Source organism: Muscardinus avellanarius, assembly GCF_963383645.1.
Source record: "Muscardinus avellanarius genome assembly, chromosome: 4".
Classification (NCBI taxonomy): domain Eukaryota; kingdom Metazoa; phylum Chordata; class Mammalia; order Rodentia; family Gliridae; genus Muscardinus; species Muscardinus avellanarius.
Genome location: NC_137789.1, coordinates 17,592,727 through 17,612,474, shown reverse-complemented (window position 1 = coordinate 17,612,474; position 19,748 = coordinate 17,592,727). Strand labels below are relative to the sequence as shown.

Here is a 19,748-nt window from a genome sequence, read left to right as displayed (position 1 = left end):
CGTGACCGCGGGCGCAGCCTCGGGGCGGGCCACCGCAGCCACGGCAGAGGCAGGCGGGGTCAAGATGGTGGCGCCGCGGGCGGGGGAGGCGCTGGAGGGAGGAGGAGCCCGGCCCTAGGCGCCGGAAACACCGGCCGCAGAGCCCTCCCGCGAGCCGCCGCGCCCAGCGCCGCCGCCGGCTGCAGCCCGAGGGACGCGCGCGGGCGGCGGGCCGGGCCGCGACCGCGACCCCCAGGAGGCCGGCGGGGCGGAGCCGCCGCCCAGCCCCCGCCCCGGCCCGGCCCGCCCAGCCCCGCGGGCAGCGGCTCTCGGCGGCGGCGGGCCCCGCGGCAGCAGGTGCGGATGGCCCATCAGCAGGTCTGGGCGGCGCTCGAAGTGGCGCTCCGGGTGCCCTGCCTCTACATCATCGACGCCATCTTCAACTCCTACTACGATTCCAGCCAGAGCCGGTTGTGCATCGTGCTCCAGATCTTCCTCCGGCTCCTCGGTAAGGAGCGGGGCCCCGGGAGCGCCGCGGCCCGGGGCGGGGAAGCCGGGAGCGCGGCCGCCTCCGAGCTGACAGCGGCGGGCGGGCGCGGAGGGGACGCCTGTGCCGCTTTGGTCTTGGGGGACCAGGGCGCGCTCACCGCGACCTCTGCGACAGCCTGGGGAAGGTAGCCGTCCTGCCTGGCCGGGTCTCCCCGCCCGGGACCCTGGACTCGCGCCAAGGCGTAGGCCTCAGTTTCCCCCCTTTCCAAAGGCTGAGTGCCGCATGGTGTCGCTCCCGCTGCCTCCGCGGGTGCGCGGGATGGTGAGGTGACCTCCGTGCATGACATCTGAACGCAGGAGACAGGGTTCTGAATGTCAGACCTTGAAACCATTACCAAGCGCCCTCATGGAGAGGGCTCTGCTGATACCGACGCCTAAAGATTTCCAGGAATAAGCGAGACGGTATTGAAAGTGATTGGGAAAACCGGCCTCAAAGGTGATGGGACATTGGCCGCAAAAGAGACTTGAGATGATCATTGCCTTTGTTGCATATGGATGGAGTGGTAAAAGCATTTTGTATTTTACTCCTCGTTTCCATCTTCACTTACATCACCAGAAGGAGAAGCATGTTTGTGTAAAAGAATTTTTTTTTCAGTAATTGAAACTTGGCAAATTTTGTTCATGAGGTAATTCTTGTGATCGGTCTTTAGTGGATTAGTGCTTTTGAAGAGTTCCTGAGGGCGGCTGATAGTGAGATCCTTGCCGAATCTTTCTGAACTACAGGCCATCTGTTGCTTTATTCCTACCAAAAAAGGGGGGGAAGTAGCAATAAAGACTGAATTTTTTTAAGCAATAAAAAAATACTTTTGTCTGGCACTTTACTTTTGTTGGGCATTTTCACTAGTATCATGTAACCTTCAAACATCCCTCAGATGTGGGTGGTTTAATTCTCCTTTTACAAACGCGGAAACCGAGGGTCATAGAGGTTAAATGTCTTGCTCTTGGTACGCAGCTGGTAGATGGTTGCCAGAGCCTGGGCTTAAAGTTGTTTGACAACTAGCATGGTTTACTTTCTCTCTTGGTCTGTTGAAATCCAGATACAGAAAGGTAATGATCCTGTGCTGGTCTTGAAACTAAAAGAATGTGGTTTTTTTTTTTTTTAAGCAGCACAAGACTCCTGGCTACTTAATTCCAGCCCTTCCTACTTGCAACTATAAATGTATTTTGCCACCATTACTGGCGGGAATAGGCCAGAATTGAGAGAGAATTCTGCCTATTCACTCCAGAAATAGTGTAGCCACTGCCTTGAATATTGTGGTATAGTAATTGTAAAGTGTCTGAAAACCCCATGGGGACCTAGTGTTTGAATGCAGCCCTCTGTTCGGTTTCGGGCTAGGCAGCTTGAAGGAAAAAAGAGTATTTCCCTTAATTAAATCATTTGTATTTTGTTAATATTGAAGAGCAATCTGTTTTCCTTGCACCGTCCAGGCATTGTATTTTTGCTGTAAATCAGAGAGGTTTTGAGAATTTAAAGAACTTTAGGTGAGTTACTAAACTTCCCTGTTTTTTCTAGGTTTTCCTTTATAAAGATGGACAGTGATGGTATCTCTTTCATAGGTCTTAGGAAAAAATAAACGAGTTTAGGATTTTACCTCTTAAAACAGCACTTAGAATTATTTGTTAGCTATTAGTAAGCTTTATCCTTTCCAAAAATCCTTTTAATGCTTCGATTAAGACCATACTTTGTTTCTGATACTTTGGTATTTGAAGGCACCAGCAAAGTGTTTGAACTTTTTGATCCCAGAATATTTTCTGGGTCAGTCTTTATGAAAAGTTAAAACTTTTTTCAAGTCTTATCATCTGACTGTTCCATATATTGTGCCAGTGTAATTGTGCTGATTTTTCATGTTTGTTAAAAGAATGATAAAAAAAAAAAAAACTGGTTTTGGTGCTAAAACATTCAACCTAAATAAAAAGAAAGTTATTAAAAGTGACAAGTGAGTTTGTAAAATATACCAATGGATAGTTGAAATTACTTTGCTTCATTCTGTGTGTGTGTGCGTGTGCGTGTGTGTGTGTGTGTGTGTGTGTGTGTGTGTGTACTTACCAGTACCATGTATAAGCCTCAGTACTTGTCACTCACCTTTTTCAAGCATTTCCAGTAGTGTTCTCTCCCCTCTGCCTACAGAAGGAAGCAGCAACTATACTATCATGACTGGCAAGTACATTTGCTATCAAGCGAGTTTGAGATTTTAAGAGGCCAGAAAGTAAAACATCTCATTTTGGAGATCCAAATAAAATCATATGACAGGATATAAAATGTTTAAGGACATAAAACTGTGCCTTAGGAAGTGTTAAATGCTAAATAAAATTCAACCCAGAGCAGCATAATGCTGAATTAGCAAATTTAAACCTAAGGCAAAAAATGCGAGCAGAGGGTTTAAATAGTATTACTCATATGGTGGTAATTCATTCAGATGGCAAAGGACATTCTAAACATAAAACTTGAAAATCACAAGGGAAAATCTTATAAATTTGAATATATAAAAATGAAAAACTTCTTTAAGGCAAAACTTAAATCCTTGGGGCTAGAGGTATAGCTTAGTGGCAGAACACTGTGTGTGTGTGTGTGTGTGTGTGTGTGTGTGTGTGCGTGCGCGCGCATGCACACATGTTTAGTACTGGGGATGGAACCCAGGGATGTTTTATCTTTGAGCTACATCCCCTGCTTGATTTTATTTTTTACTTCAGAACAGGGTCTCACAGAGTTGCTAAGGCTGGTCTCCAACCTGTGATCCTCGTGTCTCAGTCTTCCAAGTACTGCGATTACAAGCATGATTCACCATGCCTGGCAGAACACTTGCCACCGAGCATGAAAAAGGCCCTGAGCTTGATGTTCAGCAGTGTGTGCACATGTGAATGCACAATACTCCTTAAAAATGCACACTGAGAAGGAAATATTTGTGTGTAGTTAAAATCCTAGTAAGAGTTTTGCTTTTCACAAAAGCTTCCATAAGAAATGGTCCTAGAATTCACAATAAGTAAAATGCAGGAGGTCAGTAAGCAAAAGAAAAAGTACTTAGCCTTGGTTTATGATTAAAAGAATACAGTCAAAATAGAATTTTACTTATTAGATAGGCGAAGAGTTCAAAATATAATTAACAGATATTTTGTAAATGTATTTTTATGTATTTGAAATAGATATAACTTCGGTAGGCTGTAACATCTGCATAAAACTGGCAGTGTCAGCTGACATTTACTAGGTACCTTTTGACTCAATTCCAGTTCTAGGAATTTGACCTAGAGATTATAGTTGTACAAAGACTCTGAGCAAGGATACTCAATTACAGCATTATTGGAAATAATAAAGCAACAAATTCAAAGTTATTCTAAATGTGTATTAGATGGAAGTCTGTTCATTGTATTAGGTGTATGCAATAAAGCCCTTAAGAATGAGAATCATTTTTGGTGTTGAATGAGATTGTTAATTTTGGTGCTGTATAAAGATGTGAGAAAACCTGTGAAGTGAGAAAAGTGAAGAAGTAATCGTGATGGACAAAGACATAGCTTGGGGCTTCTCAACAGTGGCACCCTTGACATGCTGACAAAGAAATCCGGTGTTGAAGCGGGCGCTCCTGTGCAATGTAGGATTTTTAACATCCTCACCCTCTACCTACTAGATTCCAGTTAAAATCCTTCTGCTTCAGCCTCTGAAGTACTGGGATCATAGGTGTACACCAGTCTGTCTGGCCCGACTACATTTGCGAAATGTCCCCTGGGCAGTTCACTCTGGTTGAAAATTACTGGGATAGCCAGGGGAGGTGGCGCACGCTTGTAATCCCGGCGCTTGGGAGGCTGAGACAGGAGGATCGCACAGGTTCAAAGCCAGCCTCAGCTACTTAGTGAGGTGCTCAGCAACTTAGTGAGACCCTGTTTCCAAATAAAAATATAAAATAGGTCTGGGAGTATAGCCCAGAGGTAGAAAGCCTGTGGGTTCCACCCCCAGTACCACAAGGAAAAAAAAAATTACTGGGATAGAGAAGTAGACCAGACGCCAATTCATATACAGAAACTTGATGTGTTTCAGAGGTAAAACTGCAGTACAGTGAGGTAAACACGACCTACCTAAGTGGTCATTTACTTACATGAAAAAGATTATACTGGATCCCTAACTCATGTCTGTAAAATCAATTTTCAATGAACTGATACCTCAAAGTGAAATGCAGAACTTCAAATTTTTAGAAGTATTCCATAACCTTAGAGTAAGTGGAATATTCCTTAGAAGTATATATAAGCAAATGTATAAATGAGTGTGTGCATGTATGCTTCTACCATCTTGTACCCCATTAAGATGTGTGACTACAGTGTACTAATAAAAAAAAAGAAAAGCAAATGTAGAAAATAAAGATTGGTAAATTGATACTAAAATTAAAACCTCTTAAAAGACAGCACTAAAGCAAATATAGGCTGTATTTATGTATGGATGTGTGTTTAATAGTTTGTCTGGAAATACAAGAAACTTTAAATGCTCTGAGAAGGTAGTGTAATAATACAGAAGAAACCAGAATGTTTTCCATATTCTCCTAGTCAACCCAGGATGCTTCACGTCTGGTCATCAAAATGTGTGTGAGGATTTCTCCACATTGATAACCAATTCTGCAGCAGACTCCTCAGTGGATACCATTGGGTATCCTTTAATTCAGGTCAATGCTGACACTATCTGGAGGGACCATCAGGTCTTACGGGTTGAGGACTCAGTCCCACAAAATTGTCTCTTACTTCAGATACCATCCACATGCCCAGGTATGGGCTGTGCTGGGACCTATAGCTATAAACCAGGGCCCCTGTGGCCCTTAGCTAGCCAGGCTGGCTCACAAAACTCAACACTTACTTTGCCATTTATAATCACGGCTATATTTACAAAGGACCCCGATGAATAGCCATGTGAAAGAGACGCGCAACAGGGTGAAGAAGGGGAGGAATGTGGAGCTTCTGCGCCCTCTCTGGGCCTGCCACTCTCCAGGAAGCTCCATGTGCTCAGCCACTTGGAGCCCTCAGAACTAGTGCTTTGGGGTTTTGTGGAGCCTTCATTATGTCATCATGGTTGATTGAATCATCGGCCACTGGTTTAGCTGCTCAACCTTCGATTTTCTCAACCTTCTCAGCAGTGGGGGTGGAGGTGGGGGTGGGGGTGAAAGTTTTAGCCCTCTAATCCTTTGGTTGGTTTCCCTGGCAACTAGCACCCATCTGAGGCTATCCAGTAGCCCCCCAACCATCAGTCATCTCATTAGCATACAAAACAGTGCTGTCACTATTTCACAATATTACAAATGAGGAAGAGAGACTAGAAAAACTCAGTTAACTCTGCATTTAGTACTGTCTATATAGAGAGTTTGGCTGTTCATGTTGACATTCTTTTAATTAAAACATACTATAACTCTGAACTCAAAGTTCTAATAAATACAATACTTAGAATGGCTTTTTTTTTCTTAAAATGAGAACTGATAGAATTTTATGACATGGTTAACAGGGTCTCTTTACTTTGTCCTAAATTTCATGCTTAAGGATTCCGTGGGAGTAATAACATGTATTGCTTTGCTCCCCCATCTTTATTCTATCAGGTCTTGAAATGTTTTCCCACATAAATGTTTATTCTATTTCTTTCCAACTTTTAGTTACAAGTTTTCAGAATAAGTTAAAAGTATGAATGAACTTTACACATAAGTTAACACATTGTGGTGTAACATACATGGTGGGGATATTTGTGTGGTTTTGGTAAAACCAAATTCAAATGGCCCTGAACTTTTTTGTGAACTGAGTTTTTGTATAGTTTCAAAGTTCCTGAATTGATTTTGGTACCTGCCTTTTTTCCTACCTTAAGAACTTTAATGAAACTGACCACTGGAGAATTGGACTGAAAGCCTTGAGTTGTGGTTTCATTCAGTTTTGTTTTCCAGTGTTCCAAGGTTTTCTTTTATGAAGCAGGTCACTTTCTGGGAAGAAGAAAAAAGAAAAAAAAAAAAAAACACCTATCCCTGGGTTTTATTTCCATACACCCATAGGGTAAATACCAAGAAAGAGTACAATGTCTAAAATTGTAACAATGGAAGGAAACTTGTGGTGAATGTTAGTTTGGAGACTTTTTGCTTGGGAAGTTGTTGGGGTTTTTTGTTTGTTTTTGTTTTCCTGTAGAATGAGATCTAATTCTTCCCACAGTCCAAAGTTAGTATAATGAGTGTAGAAGAACAATTTATTAAAACCCCATCTACCTACAAATTTTGGGTGAGAGTTGAAACAAATATATAAATGTTTCTGAAATGTTTACTCTTTATGTCTTAGGCGTGTGATTTTAATCAGAAAAGAATAGTATCAAATTGTGACTTGCTAGTACACAACCAAACTGAGGTTACAGTCTCACTACTTATGGAATTAATTGATGCATAGGTGGGATCTTTGTTGGGTGTTAGGGACACAAATAATAGGGTAGATGATACACAGATAACTACAAACAACATATCAGGTAGAGTGTGAGTGTGAGGTGTTCACTGAGTTCTCTAAGTATGCTGGAGGAACATCAACTCTGGAGGTTTCTACCATGGGTAGGATTAGAACAGTCAGGGACTGGGGAATTGAGTGGAGCCATCATTCCAAGTAAAGAGAATGTAAACACAGATGTCATTATGTAGAAGGGTATACATTTTGGAAAACAAGTCTGGCAAATTGGTATGTGTTGGGGGGGAATACTGTTCTAAGGGCATCTCTGAAATCTGAAAGTATGTGGAGAAAAAAAATACTGAATTTGGACTTTAGAGAATATTCCAATATAAGAAGCAAGAAAAATAAGAGCTGGTATGAATTCACAGTGGGAAGAAAAGGAGGAATTAGAAGTATAAAACGTTTTAAACTTGACTTTCTAAAGAACATTTTTGGAAAGAATTCTAGGACTTAATAAGAACAGATGTTTTTTATTTGGGTTATTTTTGTTATTTTGGTATTGGGGATTGTACTCAGGGGGTTTCTACCTCTGAGCCATACCTCCAACCCTATTTTTATTTCTATTTATTTATTTACTTATTTTTGTACTGGGGGTGAAACCCAGGGCCATTCTACCTCTGAATCATACCCTTAGCCCTAGTTTTTATTCTTTATTTGGAAACAGGGTTTCACTAAGTTGCAAAGGACCTCACTAAGTAGCTGATGTTGTCCACAAACCACGATCCTCCTGCCTCAGACCCCAGAATACTGGGATTACAAGTTTGTGCCACCACGCCCGGCCCTATTTTTATTTTTAAATAAGGTGTTGCTAGGTTGATGAGAGTCTGACTACTTGCTGAGGCTGTCCCCTATGATCCTCCTGTCTCAGCCTTCGAAATACTGGAATTACAAGTACATACAAGTACCACACTTGGCCATTTTGGTTTTTTTAATTCATTTTTTGGTGGAATTATTTAAAATTTTTTAATGATTCTGAAATTAGAGCATATTCTTTTGAGTTTTAAAACTTAGTCACTATAAATTTGTCCTGAAGGTAATTGAATAATTTCATGTCTGATTTACAGTGTAACAGTATTACTTTGGAAACTGGAAAATAAGGAATGAATGAGATTTTTATTTTTTTATTTTTATTTTTTGGTGGTACTGGGGTTCCTGGAAACCCTTCTACCTCTGGGCTACACTCCCAGACCTATTTTTTTTATTTTTATTTGGAAACAGTGTCTCTTAAGCCAGCACCTGGCTTCAAACCTGTACAATCCTCCTGTCTCTGCCTTCCAAGTGTGGGGATTACAAGCGTGCACCACCACGCCCGGCGCAGGGATGAGATTTTTAAAAAATAATTATTTGATCTGGCTTCTTGACCTCTAACTTTGCAAAACCTTATTGTTCTTTAAGCCTAAATTGTCTTAAGGCTTAATGTTCGTAACTTTGAAAATATTTATAATTAAAAGGTGAAGATAATAACCATTAATGTAAAGACTAAAAGATTTCATTCAGATGACCTTTTTTTTTTCTTTTTCCCCATTAGGTATATTTGTATCCAGTATTGTCCTGATTTTGTCACAGCGATCACTTTTCAAGTTTTACATGTACAGCTCAGCCTTTCTACTAGCCGCATCTTCAGTGTTGGTGAATTATTATGCTGCTTTGCACATTGATTTCTATGGTGCCTACAACACATCAGCTTTTGGAATTGAGCTGCTTCCTCGAAAAGGGCCCTCACTGTGGATGGCACTCATTGTTCTACAGCTAACATTTGGAATTGGATACATCACACTACTCCAGATTCATTCCATCTATTCACAATTAATTATTTTGGATCTCTTGGTTCCTGTAATAGGCTTAATCACAGAGCTACCATTACACATTAGAGAGACTTTAGTTTTTACCTCTTCGTTGATTCTCATATTAAATACAGTGCTTGTCTTGGCATTGAAACTCAAGTGGTTTTATTATTCCACACGGTATGTTTATCTTCTAGTGAGGCACATGTATCGAATTTATGGATTACAGTTGTTGATGGAAGACACATGGAAGAGGATTCGTTTTCCCGATATACTTCGAGTTTTCTGGCTAACAAGAATTACAGCTCAGGCTACAGTGTTAATGTACATTTTAAGGATGGCAAATGAAACTCAGTCCTTTTTTATTTCTTGGGATGATTTCTGGGACCTCATTTGCAATCTTATAATTAGTGGATGTGATTCTACACTAACTGTACTGGGCATGAGTGCTGTAATTTCCTCAATAGCCCATTATTTGGGGCTTGGAATATTGGCCTTTATTGGATCAACTGAAGAAGATGACAGGCGGCTTGGCTTTGTAGCACCTGTTTTATTTTTCATTTTAGCTCTTCAGACTGGTTTAAGTGGGCTAAGACCAGAAGAGAGACTTATTCGTTTAAGTAGAAACATGTGCCTTTTATTAACTGCAGTCCTGCATTTCATCCATGGAATGACAGATCCTGTGTTAATGTCTCTCAGTGCCTCCCATGTGTCATCTTTTCGTAGACATTTTCCTGTGCTGTTTGTCTCTGCTTGCCTTTTTATTCTTCCTGTGTTACTCAGTTATGTTCTTTGGCATCACTATGCACTGAATACGTGGTTGTTTGCAGTTACAGCCTTTTGTGTGGAACTCTGCTTAAAAGTAATTGTTTCTCTCACTGTGTATACGTTGTTCATGATTGATGGCTACTATAATGTCCTCTGGGAAAAGCTTGATGATTATGTCTACTACGTTCGTTCAACAGGCAATATTATTGAATTTATATTTGGAGTAGTAATGTTTGGAAATGGGGCTTATACAATGATGTTTGAGTCAGGAAGTAAAATTCGGGCTTGTATGATGTGCCTACACGCATATTTTAATATCTACTTACAAGCAAAAAATGGCTGGAAGACATTCATGAATCGCAGAACTGCTGTTAAGAAAATCAATTCACTTCCTGAAATAAAAGGGAGCCGCTTGCAAGAAATAGGTGATGTATGTGCAATCTGCTATCATGAGTTTACAACATCTGCTCGTATTACACCATGTAATCATTATTTTCATGCACTTTGCCTTCGGAAATGGCTGTACATTCAAGATACTTGTCCAATGTGCCATCAAAAAGTATACATTGAAGATGATATTAAGGATAATTCAAACATCTCTAACAACAATGGATTTATTGCCCCCAATGAAAATGAAAATCCAGAGGAAGATATACGAGAAGATGCTGCTGAATCTGATAGGGAACTGAACGAAGATGACAGTACAGATTGTGATGATGATGTGCAAAGAGAAAGTAATGGAAGGATTCAGCACACAGGCTCAGCAGCTGAAGAATTTATTAATGATGACACTGACTGATTAAAATAGCATTTACTAATCATTGAGGTATTTGTTTAAAATTCATCAGAAATGGAATAGTATGCTTCAATGTGTAAACAAGCACAAAAGCAGTATCGATGTTGAATCTGTGAATGGTTTTCCGTTTACTGTGATGTGCTACTGTAAATATACCTCTTTAATTACTTCTGGTCTCTTTGGTGACCTATTTAAATTTGTGTACATTATTGTACATAGAATAAAATGTTTTCACGTTTTTATGACAAAATTTGAACAAATAACTTTTTAATAGATAAAATAACCATACGGTGCGTCAGCTGTGCCAAAGATTCCTCAATGAAATTTTGTAATGTGTCTAACTCTGGATACTAGTTTTTCTTTAAAATGGGTGGGAGAATGAAAGTGCAAATCAGGAAATCACAATAAAGTAAAGGAAAGATAATTCTGGAATGAAGAAGAGAGGCTACAGAGTATTTTAAAACTGAGGAAAAACTAGCCTGCCAGAAGCAACTGGATACTTTTCTGAAATTTGAGTAGCAGTATAGTTGAGCTGGGTTCAAAATTCATGAGTCAGACTATGTGAGAGTTGAGAAATTGGCTTGTATCAACTAAACTTTGATACAAACCAAAATGAACTATCTAGCTTCAGGTAAAATAGCTAATCTAATTGCACTTTCAGACTCCTGATGAGATACATACACAAGGAAAACAGGTTTTCATTGTTTTAAACTAAACCATTAAAAGATTAAAAAAAAAAAAGATCCTGATCTGATTTGTGGATAAAAATGAGGAGAATGTTCAGTGACTTTTTTAGATAACTTCCAGATAATTTTCTTTATTGAAATTAAGTTTTACAATGAAAATTTACATACATGATGGAAAACGGAAGACATACCAATTAAATATCAGGAAAAAAATATTTTAATGGTGTTGTTATATAGTGTATTGGCTAATTCCAGTGGATCCTCATCTCTTACTGCTGACATTATCTCCAGTATTTGACTAAAACAAAACAAAAACGATGGTTAAATTGCCAAGTATAATATTGTTTTCAAGATATATAATTTTTTTCTACATAGTAGACTTTATACTACCTTTCACACAATAAGCTTAATAGTTCCCAGCAATATCAGTAGAAAAATTGAATTTAGCAGCAACCGTTAGAGACAAAGTTCTGGAGTTGACTTGCATATAAAGAGCCAAGAAATAGGTTAGTTACATTATAAAACCAGTACCTTCTATGCTGTATGTACCACAATCAGGGAATTAACTCAGTGGAATTGAAGAGTTCTTTTAAACTGTATTTCATAACATTCCTTTGTGGGTCGTCATGAACATTTAAAAAATTAAAAGGATGCTAGACGTGGTGGCGCACACTTGTAATCCCAGCATTTGGGAGGCTGAGAAAGGATTGCATAGTTTAAAAGACAGCCTCAGTTACTTAGTGAGGCTCTCAACAGTTTAGACCCTGTTTGCAAATAAATTATAAAATAGGTCCGAGAGTATAGCTTGAGGTAGAAAAGCCCCTGGGTTCCACCCCCAGTATCACACACACAAAAAAAATGTAAAAGGATATGTATGTGTGTGTATGCATATGTGTATATATGTATTATGTATATATGTTATACATGAATCAAAGTTTTGGTTCAAATTAAACTGTGTGTGGTTATTAGGGATGGCATCTAGGGCATTTTACCTCTGAACCTCACCGACAGCCATATTTTATTTTGAATTGGACTCAATAAGTTGCTGAGGCTGGGTTGGAACTTGTGAACTTCCAGTTTCAGCCTCCCAAGTACTGGGATTACAGGTGTGTACTGGTCTGGCTCAAATTAAGTATTTAAATATTCTTAGCCTTAAACCTTTTGTTTCCTTTATGAGTATATTAACTATGAACACCCAAAAAGTACTTTGTGGTAACACAAAGTTTATGGCTTCAAACATCTCTCTTGCAGCGTTTGGGAGGCTGAGACTCGGAGGACCACGGTTCACGGACAGCCTCAGCTACTTAGTGAGGCCCTCTGCAACTCCGTGAGACCCACTTTCAAAATAAAGAATAAAAAATAGGGCAAGGGATGTAGCTCAGAGGTCGAATGGCCCTGGGTTCCATCTCCAGACCCGCAAAAAAACCCACAAAAAATCTTTTACATCCAGTCTCTTTCTGGGGATCGAATCCAGGGGTATTCAACATCCATGCTATACCCCCAGCTCTTTTTGATACAGGGTCTTGCTAAGGACTAGAATATGTGATCCTCCTGTCTCAATCTCTCAAGTACTAGGATTACAGACCTGTGCCACTGTTCATGTAGGCTCTTTAGTTCTTAAAATTAAATTCCTTGAGAATGTCATGGTTTTTGTTTAGTGCAGCACACCAGACAGTCTTTTTTTGTTTTGTTTTGTTTTGTTTTTTTTTGGTGGTACTGGGGTTCCTGGAAGCCCTTCTACCTCCAGGCTACACTCCCAGACCTATTTTTATATTTTTATTTGGAAACAGGGTCTCCTAAGCCAGCGCTGGCTTCGAACCTGCGCGATCCTCCTGTCTCTGCCTCCCAAGCGCGGGGATTACAAGCGTGCGCCACCACGCCTGGCACCAGACAGGTTTTAAAGACATGTACGATCTGTATGATTCCTGTCCCCCCTATTCCTTTCCAGTCTTTCCCACACTGACAGCTTAAACTCCTTTGGCTCCTAATAAAATCTAAATTGGCACAGGAGCTGACAGCCTGGACTCTGCCTTCCCAGAGCTGTCTTCTACTGAACCTTCTACACTAAGCTCATTGTTCCCGGGATCAGCTAAGTGCTTTCTTCAGTCTGCCTTTGCTCAAGGTGTTTGGCTTTAGCCTAACTCCCAGGCCTGCTTAGCAAACAGCTGAAATGCCACCTAGAGTAAAGGACTCTCTAGTTCCCCTAAGGCAGACAGTTGGCTGACTCATGCCTCTGTAACAGTTTACCATGCTGGACTCGGCTACTTGTTTGCTTCAGGAGAACAGGGATCAGTGACTGACTCATTTAGTGCTTTATCCAAAGGGCCTGGGGCTGGGAGTATAGCTCAGCAGTAAAGCTTTTGCTTAGGGTATTCCAGGCCTGAGTTCAACCCCCAGCACTACAAAAAAGCGTCTGACATTTGAAATTATTCATTTTGCAAGAAGGTAAACAGGAACTTCCATAATTTTATATGTTGCACTAGTAATGTGCAACTTTCCTGGTATGACTGCAGCTCTAAAATATTTGCTTCAAAGTTTATAACCTAAAAGGAGAAGACCTCTAATAATTCTAACGTAAAACTTTACAAAATGCAGGCTGATAAAAATGACTTTGTAAGTAGGAATGAACTTGATAGTAATTCAGATCACATGCTGTGTGTATTTGTGAAATGTTAAAAATTTTTACCTTCCAAATGTTTTTCAGGCTTTGTACACTAATTACAGAACACATATTCTTGATGCAGCCTTCCTACTTTTAAAGTTTACATTTAAAAACACTTTGAAATTCTGTATTGCAAATTATAGCTAAAATTTTACATGTGATCAAGGCAATACAGAAAATTGGCTTGGATATACTACTGACAGCTACTTCAACTTGCTGCTGGCAAAGTTGCATGTGGTGGCGCACGCTTGTAATCCCAGCGCTTAGGAGGCTGAGACAGGAGGATCGCACAGGTTCGAAGCCAGCCTCAGCTACTTGGTGAGGCTCTCAGCAACTCAGTGAGACCCTGTTTCCAAATAAAAAGTATATAAAAGGTCTGGGAATATAGCCTGGAGGTAGAAAAGCCCCTGTTTCCACCCCCAGTACCACCAAAAAAAAAAAAAAAAAATTGCATTTGGTGTTCTCTTCACTCTCCAAAGAATTATTAGAAATATTGTCTTCTGACTGAATTTTCAAGTACTTATATTCAATAAAATGACAAGTGGTTGGTTTTTTTTATTAACCAGAATTCAAATATATTTAACCTGTAGGGTTTAAGGCATTCCATTTCATTTTATTTATCTTTTAAGTTTCTGTGGTACTGGGGATTGAACCCAGATGCATTCTACACCTGAGCTAAACCCCCAGCCCTTTTATTTTTCTTGTTTTGAAACAAGGTCCCTCTAGGTTACTGAGAATCTTGCTACATTGCCAAGGCTGTCCTCTTGAACCTGTGATCCTGTCTCAGCCTCTCAAGTACTGGGATCCAGGCATGTGCCATCAAGCCCAGTTTCAAATGTATTTGTATAGAACAGTTCTTTTCTGCCTGCTGAATTTTAGATCTGGCTTATCTAATAGTCTTGTTTTTTAAGAATTACTTTTTTAAAAAAAATGGTGCATTTTAAAATCAGTCTAAAAGTAGTAGTTCAGCATTAACTTTTATGAATGTGTTTTTATGAATGTGTTGTAAATATGTCCACTGTCTGAATTGGCAAACCATACTAGACTGACAGTGTAAACTTAATTTACCTATTGTTGCAAACAAAAGAAATTATATATGTGTCCATCAAAATTATATAACCAACTTTCCATTAAAAATCCTTCATGGATCTTTGACCGATGAGTCGTAATCTTCCTCTTCACATGTTCCATATGTTATAATAAAATGAAGTATTGCTCTTTATAAAAGGAAATGAAATTCTCTAACGTTCAGATCTCTTTGGGGGGGAGGGAATCACTTGTCACTTTGTTCTGAGACTTAAATTTGTTATTTACTGTTTTTATTCAGGCTGTCAAGTCATTTAAAATGCAGGTAACATTAACGAAAGGTCTGCTGAGGCTAATGGGTTAAAAATAGCAGGTTTGCCAGGCGTGGTGGCGCACGCGCTTGGGAGGCAGAGACAGAAGGATCGCGCAGGTTCGAAGCCAGCCGTGCTGGCGTAAGAGACCCTGTTTCAAAAATATAAAATAGGTCTGGGAGTGTAGCCCGGAGGTAGAAGGGCTTCCAGGAACCCCAGTACCACCAAAAAAAAAAAAAAAAAATAGCAGGTTTGAAGTTACAAAAGATTAGTCTTAAACCTTGTAAGGTGATGATTATAGGGATAGTTTTATCTTTTTCCACCCACTACAAAATGGCAGATACCCAAGTCCAAGAGATTTCTCACTGCTGCAGTGAAATCATCTTGGGTTGAGAGGATGGGAACCTACGAGCTGATACACGGCAATACAGGTGCAAATTCCTCCGAAAGACTGTTGAAATGGACTTTGCCCTGATCTTGAACTTTGGGTAATGATGTGTCAGGAGAGGTCCAGTAGTTCTAACAGTGGTACCACCGGTGTTAAGGGTTGCCTTGAACTTGATTTGGATTTCACAAAACTTGAATTCTGCCCCTAAGTTCATTTTATCAGTGGCATCTGGTGTTTTTCCATGATTTTACAGACCATAAAAGCAAAACACTTACATTATATGGCAGGGTTCATTTCTATCTTTTAAACAATGTCCATTTTCCCATTTCTTTTTGGTAGGAAATGAAGTTTTTATATATTTTGATCCAGCATGAGTATTTTTTACTCCACACCAAGGTGCATCTAGAGATAGGCAGAGAAAGAAATATCTTTTAAGTTTACTTTTTAAAATTATTTTCTATGAACATTATCAAACTAATATACAATCACTAACTTATAAGCCATGATTCATCTTCTAAAATGACAAAATGAATGCAATAGGAATCAGTTCTAAGAAAAGGACAAGTTAAAATGCTGACTTGCATCTTAAATCACCTTTCTCCTAACGTTAAATTCAAGACAGATTTCTATATTGCCTTTTCTGAATGTCAAACAGTGGCTTTGAATGATGTTTAAAATAATTACAATAGGTTACATTTTATAAGTATTGTACTTATAATAAAATTTCATTTTTAAATTTCTCAAGGAAATCAATTCATTCAGATTGAGTTACAGGGTTTAGGTCAAAGTTTCGGCAGGGAACAAATTCTAAAATTTTTACACTAAATCAATTTAAGCTTTAGTTTATTTAAAAGTATTATAAAGAATTGAACCCAGGGGCATTTTACCTCTGAGATAAATCCCCAGCCCTGTTTTTTACTCTTTATTTTGAAACAGGGTCTCACTAAGTTGCAGAGGGCCTCACAAGTTTCTGAGACTGACCACAAACCTGCGATCCTCCTGCCTCAGCCTCCCAAGTACTGGGGTTATAAGTGTGCGCCACCATGCCCAGCGGGGTATAGTTTAATATGAAAATATGAACTTACCAGTCTCAATCATTAATTTTTCACTAGGTATTGACTTCAAAACTTCCAAATTGGCCTCAGTTTTCAGTGAGCTTTTAAAAAAAAGCATTATTTATTTTAAAAGTAGCCTTTAGCAACTTTTCTATCGTATGTTTAAAACAAATTTTAAAACTGACTCAAACACCTTAAGAAATTGTTTTCAGAATACTTCAGAAAGTATTTGAACATGTTTATCCTCCATAGAATACAAATTAAAATTAATATCAACCAGATTTGTCTTTAGAGGATGCAACTTATCAATTGATTTTTCAATAGTGTTCTCTATCAGATTAAAATTTAACTTTTTTTGTGGTCCTGGGGATTGAACCAGGTTGTTTTACCTCTTTAGCCTTATTGCTGAGGCTGGCCTTAACCCTGCAATCCTCTTGTCTCAGACTCCCAAGTACCTAGTTTATAGGTATATAACAAACACCAAGCCTGCTAAAACTTAACTCTGTGTGTGGGTTGGGGTGTGGGGGTGGGTGGGTGTTACTGGAGACTGAACTTGGGCAATCTATCTCTGAGTCATACTCCCAGGCTTTGGTTTGAAACAGGGTCTTGCTATGTTGCTGAGGCTGTCTTTGAAACTGTGATCCTCCTGTCTCAGCCTCCCAAATACTCCTTGAATGTAGCCTTGGCCTCGAGGTCAAGGGGCTGATGTATGGCCATAGGCAGTGTGCCTTTCTGTCATGTGAATGGCATGCTATCTAAGCATGCCTCAACAGTTGCTACTTCTTCAGCCTGGGTGCCCAGAGTGCAAATGTGGCCTGTAACAGAACTCAGCCTTTGCCAGCCAAATCCCAGCTGACCCAAGAATGAGCCACCAACCGGTGAACATGAATCCTTACTGTGATTTAACACTGGGGTTTGGGATGGTTTACAAGATAACATAATGACAACTAATACTATCTTTTACTAAAAAATACAAAAAATTGAGCTGGACACTGCATACACCCATCATCTCAATACTTGGGAGGCTTAGAGACAGGAGGCTCACAGGTTCAAGGCCAGCCTCAGAAACTTACTTAGCAAGACCCTATGTCAAAATAAAAAGGTCTGTGGGTTTAGCTTTGAGGTAAAATGCCCCTGGGTTCAACCCCCAGTAATACCCCAAATAACTTGTAATCATAAACCTCCTATAAAAATAATTTTCAGAGTAGTTTTAGGTTCATCACCAAACTGAGCAGAAGGTCAATTCCACATCTCATGCCCCACACCTAAGCACCACCCATCACACTTAAAATTCCACAGCACACCTGTTGGAGTCAATGAACCTACACTGACATACCACCATGACCCAAAGCCCACAACTGACATTGGTGGTCACTGTTAGTGGTGTCTATGGTTTGGACACTACTGTCAACATTATAATATCATACACAGTAGTTTCACTGTGTGAAAGTCCTCTGTGCTGCCTTTTCACCCCTCCCTCACATCTCTCTTTGGCAACCAATGATCTTTTCACTGTCTGTTGAACATCACCTCACCCAAAATAAGAAAAATAAAACAGCAATCCTCAGTGAAGCAAGTAGGCATTTTTTACCCAAGTTACAATATAGAAAGCAGATGGAAAAATGACGATGCTGGGCGTGGTGGCGCACACTTGTAATCCCCACGCTTGGGAGGCTGAAACAGGAGGATTGCACAGGTTAGAAGCCAGCCTCAGCTACTTAGTGAGGTTCTCAGTAACTTGGTGAGACCCTGTTTCCAGATAAAATAGAAAATAGGTCTGGGAGTGTAGCCCAGAGGTGGAAAGCTCCTGGGTTCCACCCCCAGTACCACCAAAAAAAAAAAAAAAAAAAGAGAGAGAAATGGCCTGTGTTTAAGGCTAAGTGACTTGAGTGGTATGTGACTGCAGAGGAGACACTGAAAAGACAATCAACTCCCCCGAGCAATTCTAAGAATTAGAAAACTAGGTGCCTAGAGAGTCAAAAGAAGGCAGAGGATGAAAATAAGAATCGTTTGAAAAGTCTGGACAAAAAGTGATGGGCGTCCGTGCTTTATCCGTGACCAGTTTAGGAGAGAGAACCTCAATCAGAGTGGGCTGGAGTGCAAGGCGAGGCGTGGCGTGAAATGAAGACTGTGACTCCTGAATGAACAGCCAGCCCTCTAGTCCCATTCTGCTCCTGAACACTGGTGCAGTTCTAAATCCCTTCCCCATTTTTTAAGCAGGTACCAAAGAATCCCTTTCTGGAAAAACGAACCAAGCCAGAACAAGATCTCTACAAAGTGGCTGAGTCTGTCAGCTGAAGAAATGTCTCCTATAGTACTTCTAAACAGCTTTTATTTTTTAATAGACAACAAAGAACTGCCTGACATGAAAAAAGCCCCGATCATGACAGACCAAAAGAAGAAGCAGAAACTGAGATAAAAGTACCAAAGCAGCCAGACAGCAAGTTATCACTCATATTGTGAGTGAAATGAGAAGATATTGCACCTGTCAGTCAAGATATGGTATAAAAGAGCTTTCAGAGTTTAAAACAAAAACAAGTATTTTATTTAATAAAAGTTGAAAAATAAAGCACTTTTTGGAAGGAGGAAAAATAGAGATAGAAATCAGAATTAAAAAGGTAAGACTCAGTTTATTAATCTAGGATGTCCAAAAGGAAAGAGAAATCAAGAAAATTCCTCAGAAGTGACAGATAAGCCTTCAGCTGGAAAAGGGCCAGTAAGGGCGCAACACAGTGAGCAGCAAAAGACAGAAACCATCAAAACACACGTTTCTGAAATTTCATAAAACCAGATAAAGTGAACTAAAACATTCCAAAGGAAAATCAGAAGTCACAGGGAAAGGAATGGGAGTCAAACACCTCCTTACCACTTACACTGGACCTGTTGAGGAGCAGTGTAAATGGCCAATGAAAATGACTTCTAGTCTCAGCCTCCCCAGTGCTGGGATCACAAGCGTGCGCCACCGTGCCCGGCTATGGGCAAAGTTTTAAAAATAAGAATGAATTCATCTTCAAGCATGCAAAAATCTCAAAAAAAATTTACTTCCAATGAAAACTCTCTAGAGCAGAGACTGTGTTTCACCAAAACAAAGAAAGGAATACGTGGGATCTAAAAATAGGAGTTCTAACACAGAAGAGACGCTGCCCAAACTGAAACAGAAAGACAGACAGGTCTGGAACTAATGGAACTATTAGATTCTTTAGATAGGATTCTTTATGGGGGAAACATGTAAGATCATTTATTACAGAGCTATGAAAAGTGTGAGGGGGCTTAGTTATTTCTACAAGTAAATAAGAATATGAGGAAAGT

General features: G+C 39.9%; 2 protein-coding genes across 4 annotated transcripts in view; one reads left to right on the top strand and one right to left on the bottom strand.

The window, feature by feature from the left end:
• Nucleotides 1–336: 336 nt before the first annotated feature.
• RNF139 (ring finger protein 139) lies at nucleotides 337–10,314 on the top strand (the record flags this gene model as incomplete). The annotated part of the gene is made up of 2 exons (XM_080695332.1): nucleotides 337–487; nucleotides 8,492–10,314. The coding sequence occupies exons 1-2, from the start codon at nucleotides 343–345 to the stop codon at nucleotides 10,312–10,314; spliced, it is 1,968 nt and encodes a 655-aa protein (XP_080551458.1). The 5' UTR covers nucleotides 337–342.
• An 884-nt stretch (nucleotides 10,315–11,198) lies between these two features.
• Nucleotides 11,199–19,748, bottom strand: part of TATDN1 (TatD DNase domain containing 1) — a gene marked incomplete at both ends in the record, with an annotated part of 40,363 nt that continues 31,813 nt past the window's right edge. For all 3 annotated transcript variants that reach the window (XM_080693834.1, XM_080693836.1, XM_080693835.1), the window contains 3 exons: nucleotides 11,199–11,295; nucleotides 15,660–15,786; nucleotides 16,470–16,540. In XM_080693834.1, the coding sequence (XP_080549960.1) occupies nucleotides 11,199–11,295; nucleotides 15,660–15,786; nucleotides 16,470–16,540 (295 nt within the window). The remainder of the gene's footprint in view (nucleotides 11,296–15,659; nucleotides 15,787–16,469; nucleotides 16,541–19,748) is intronic.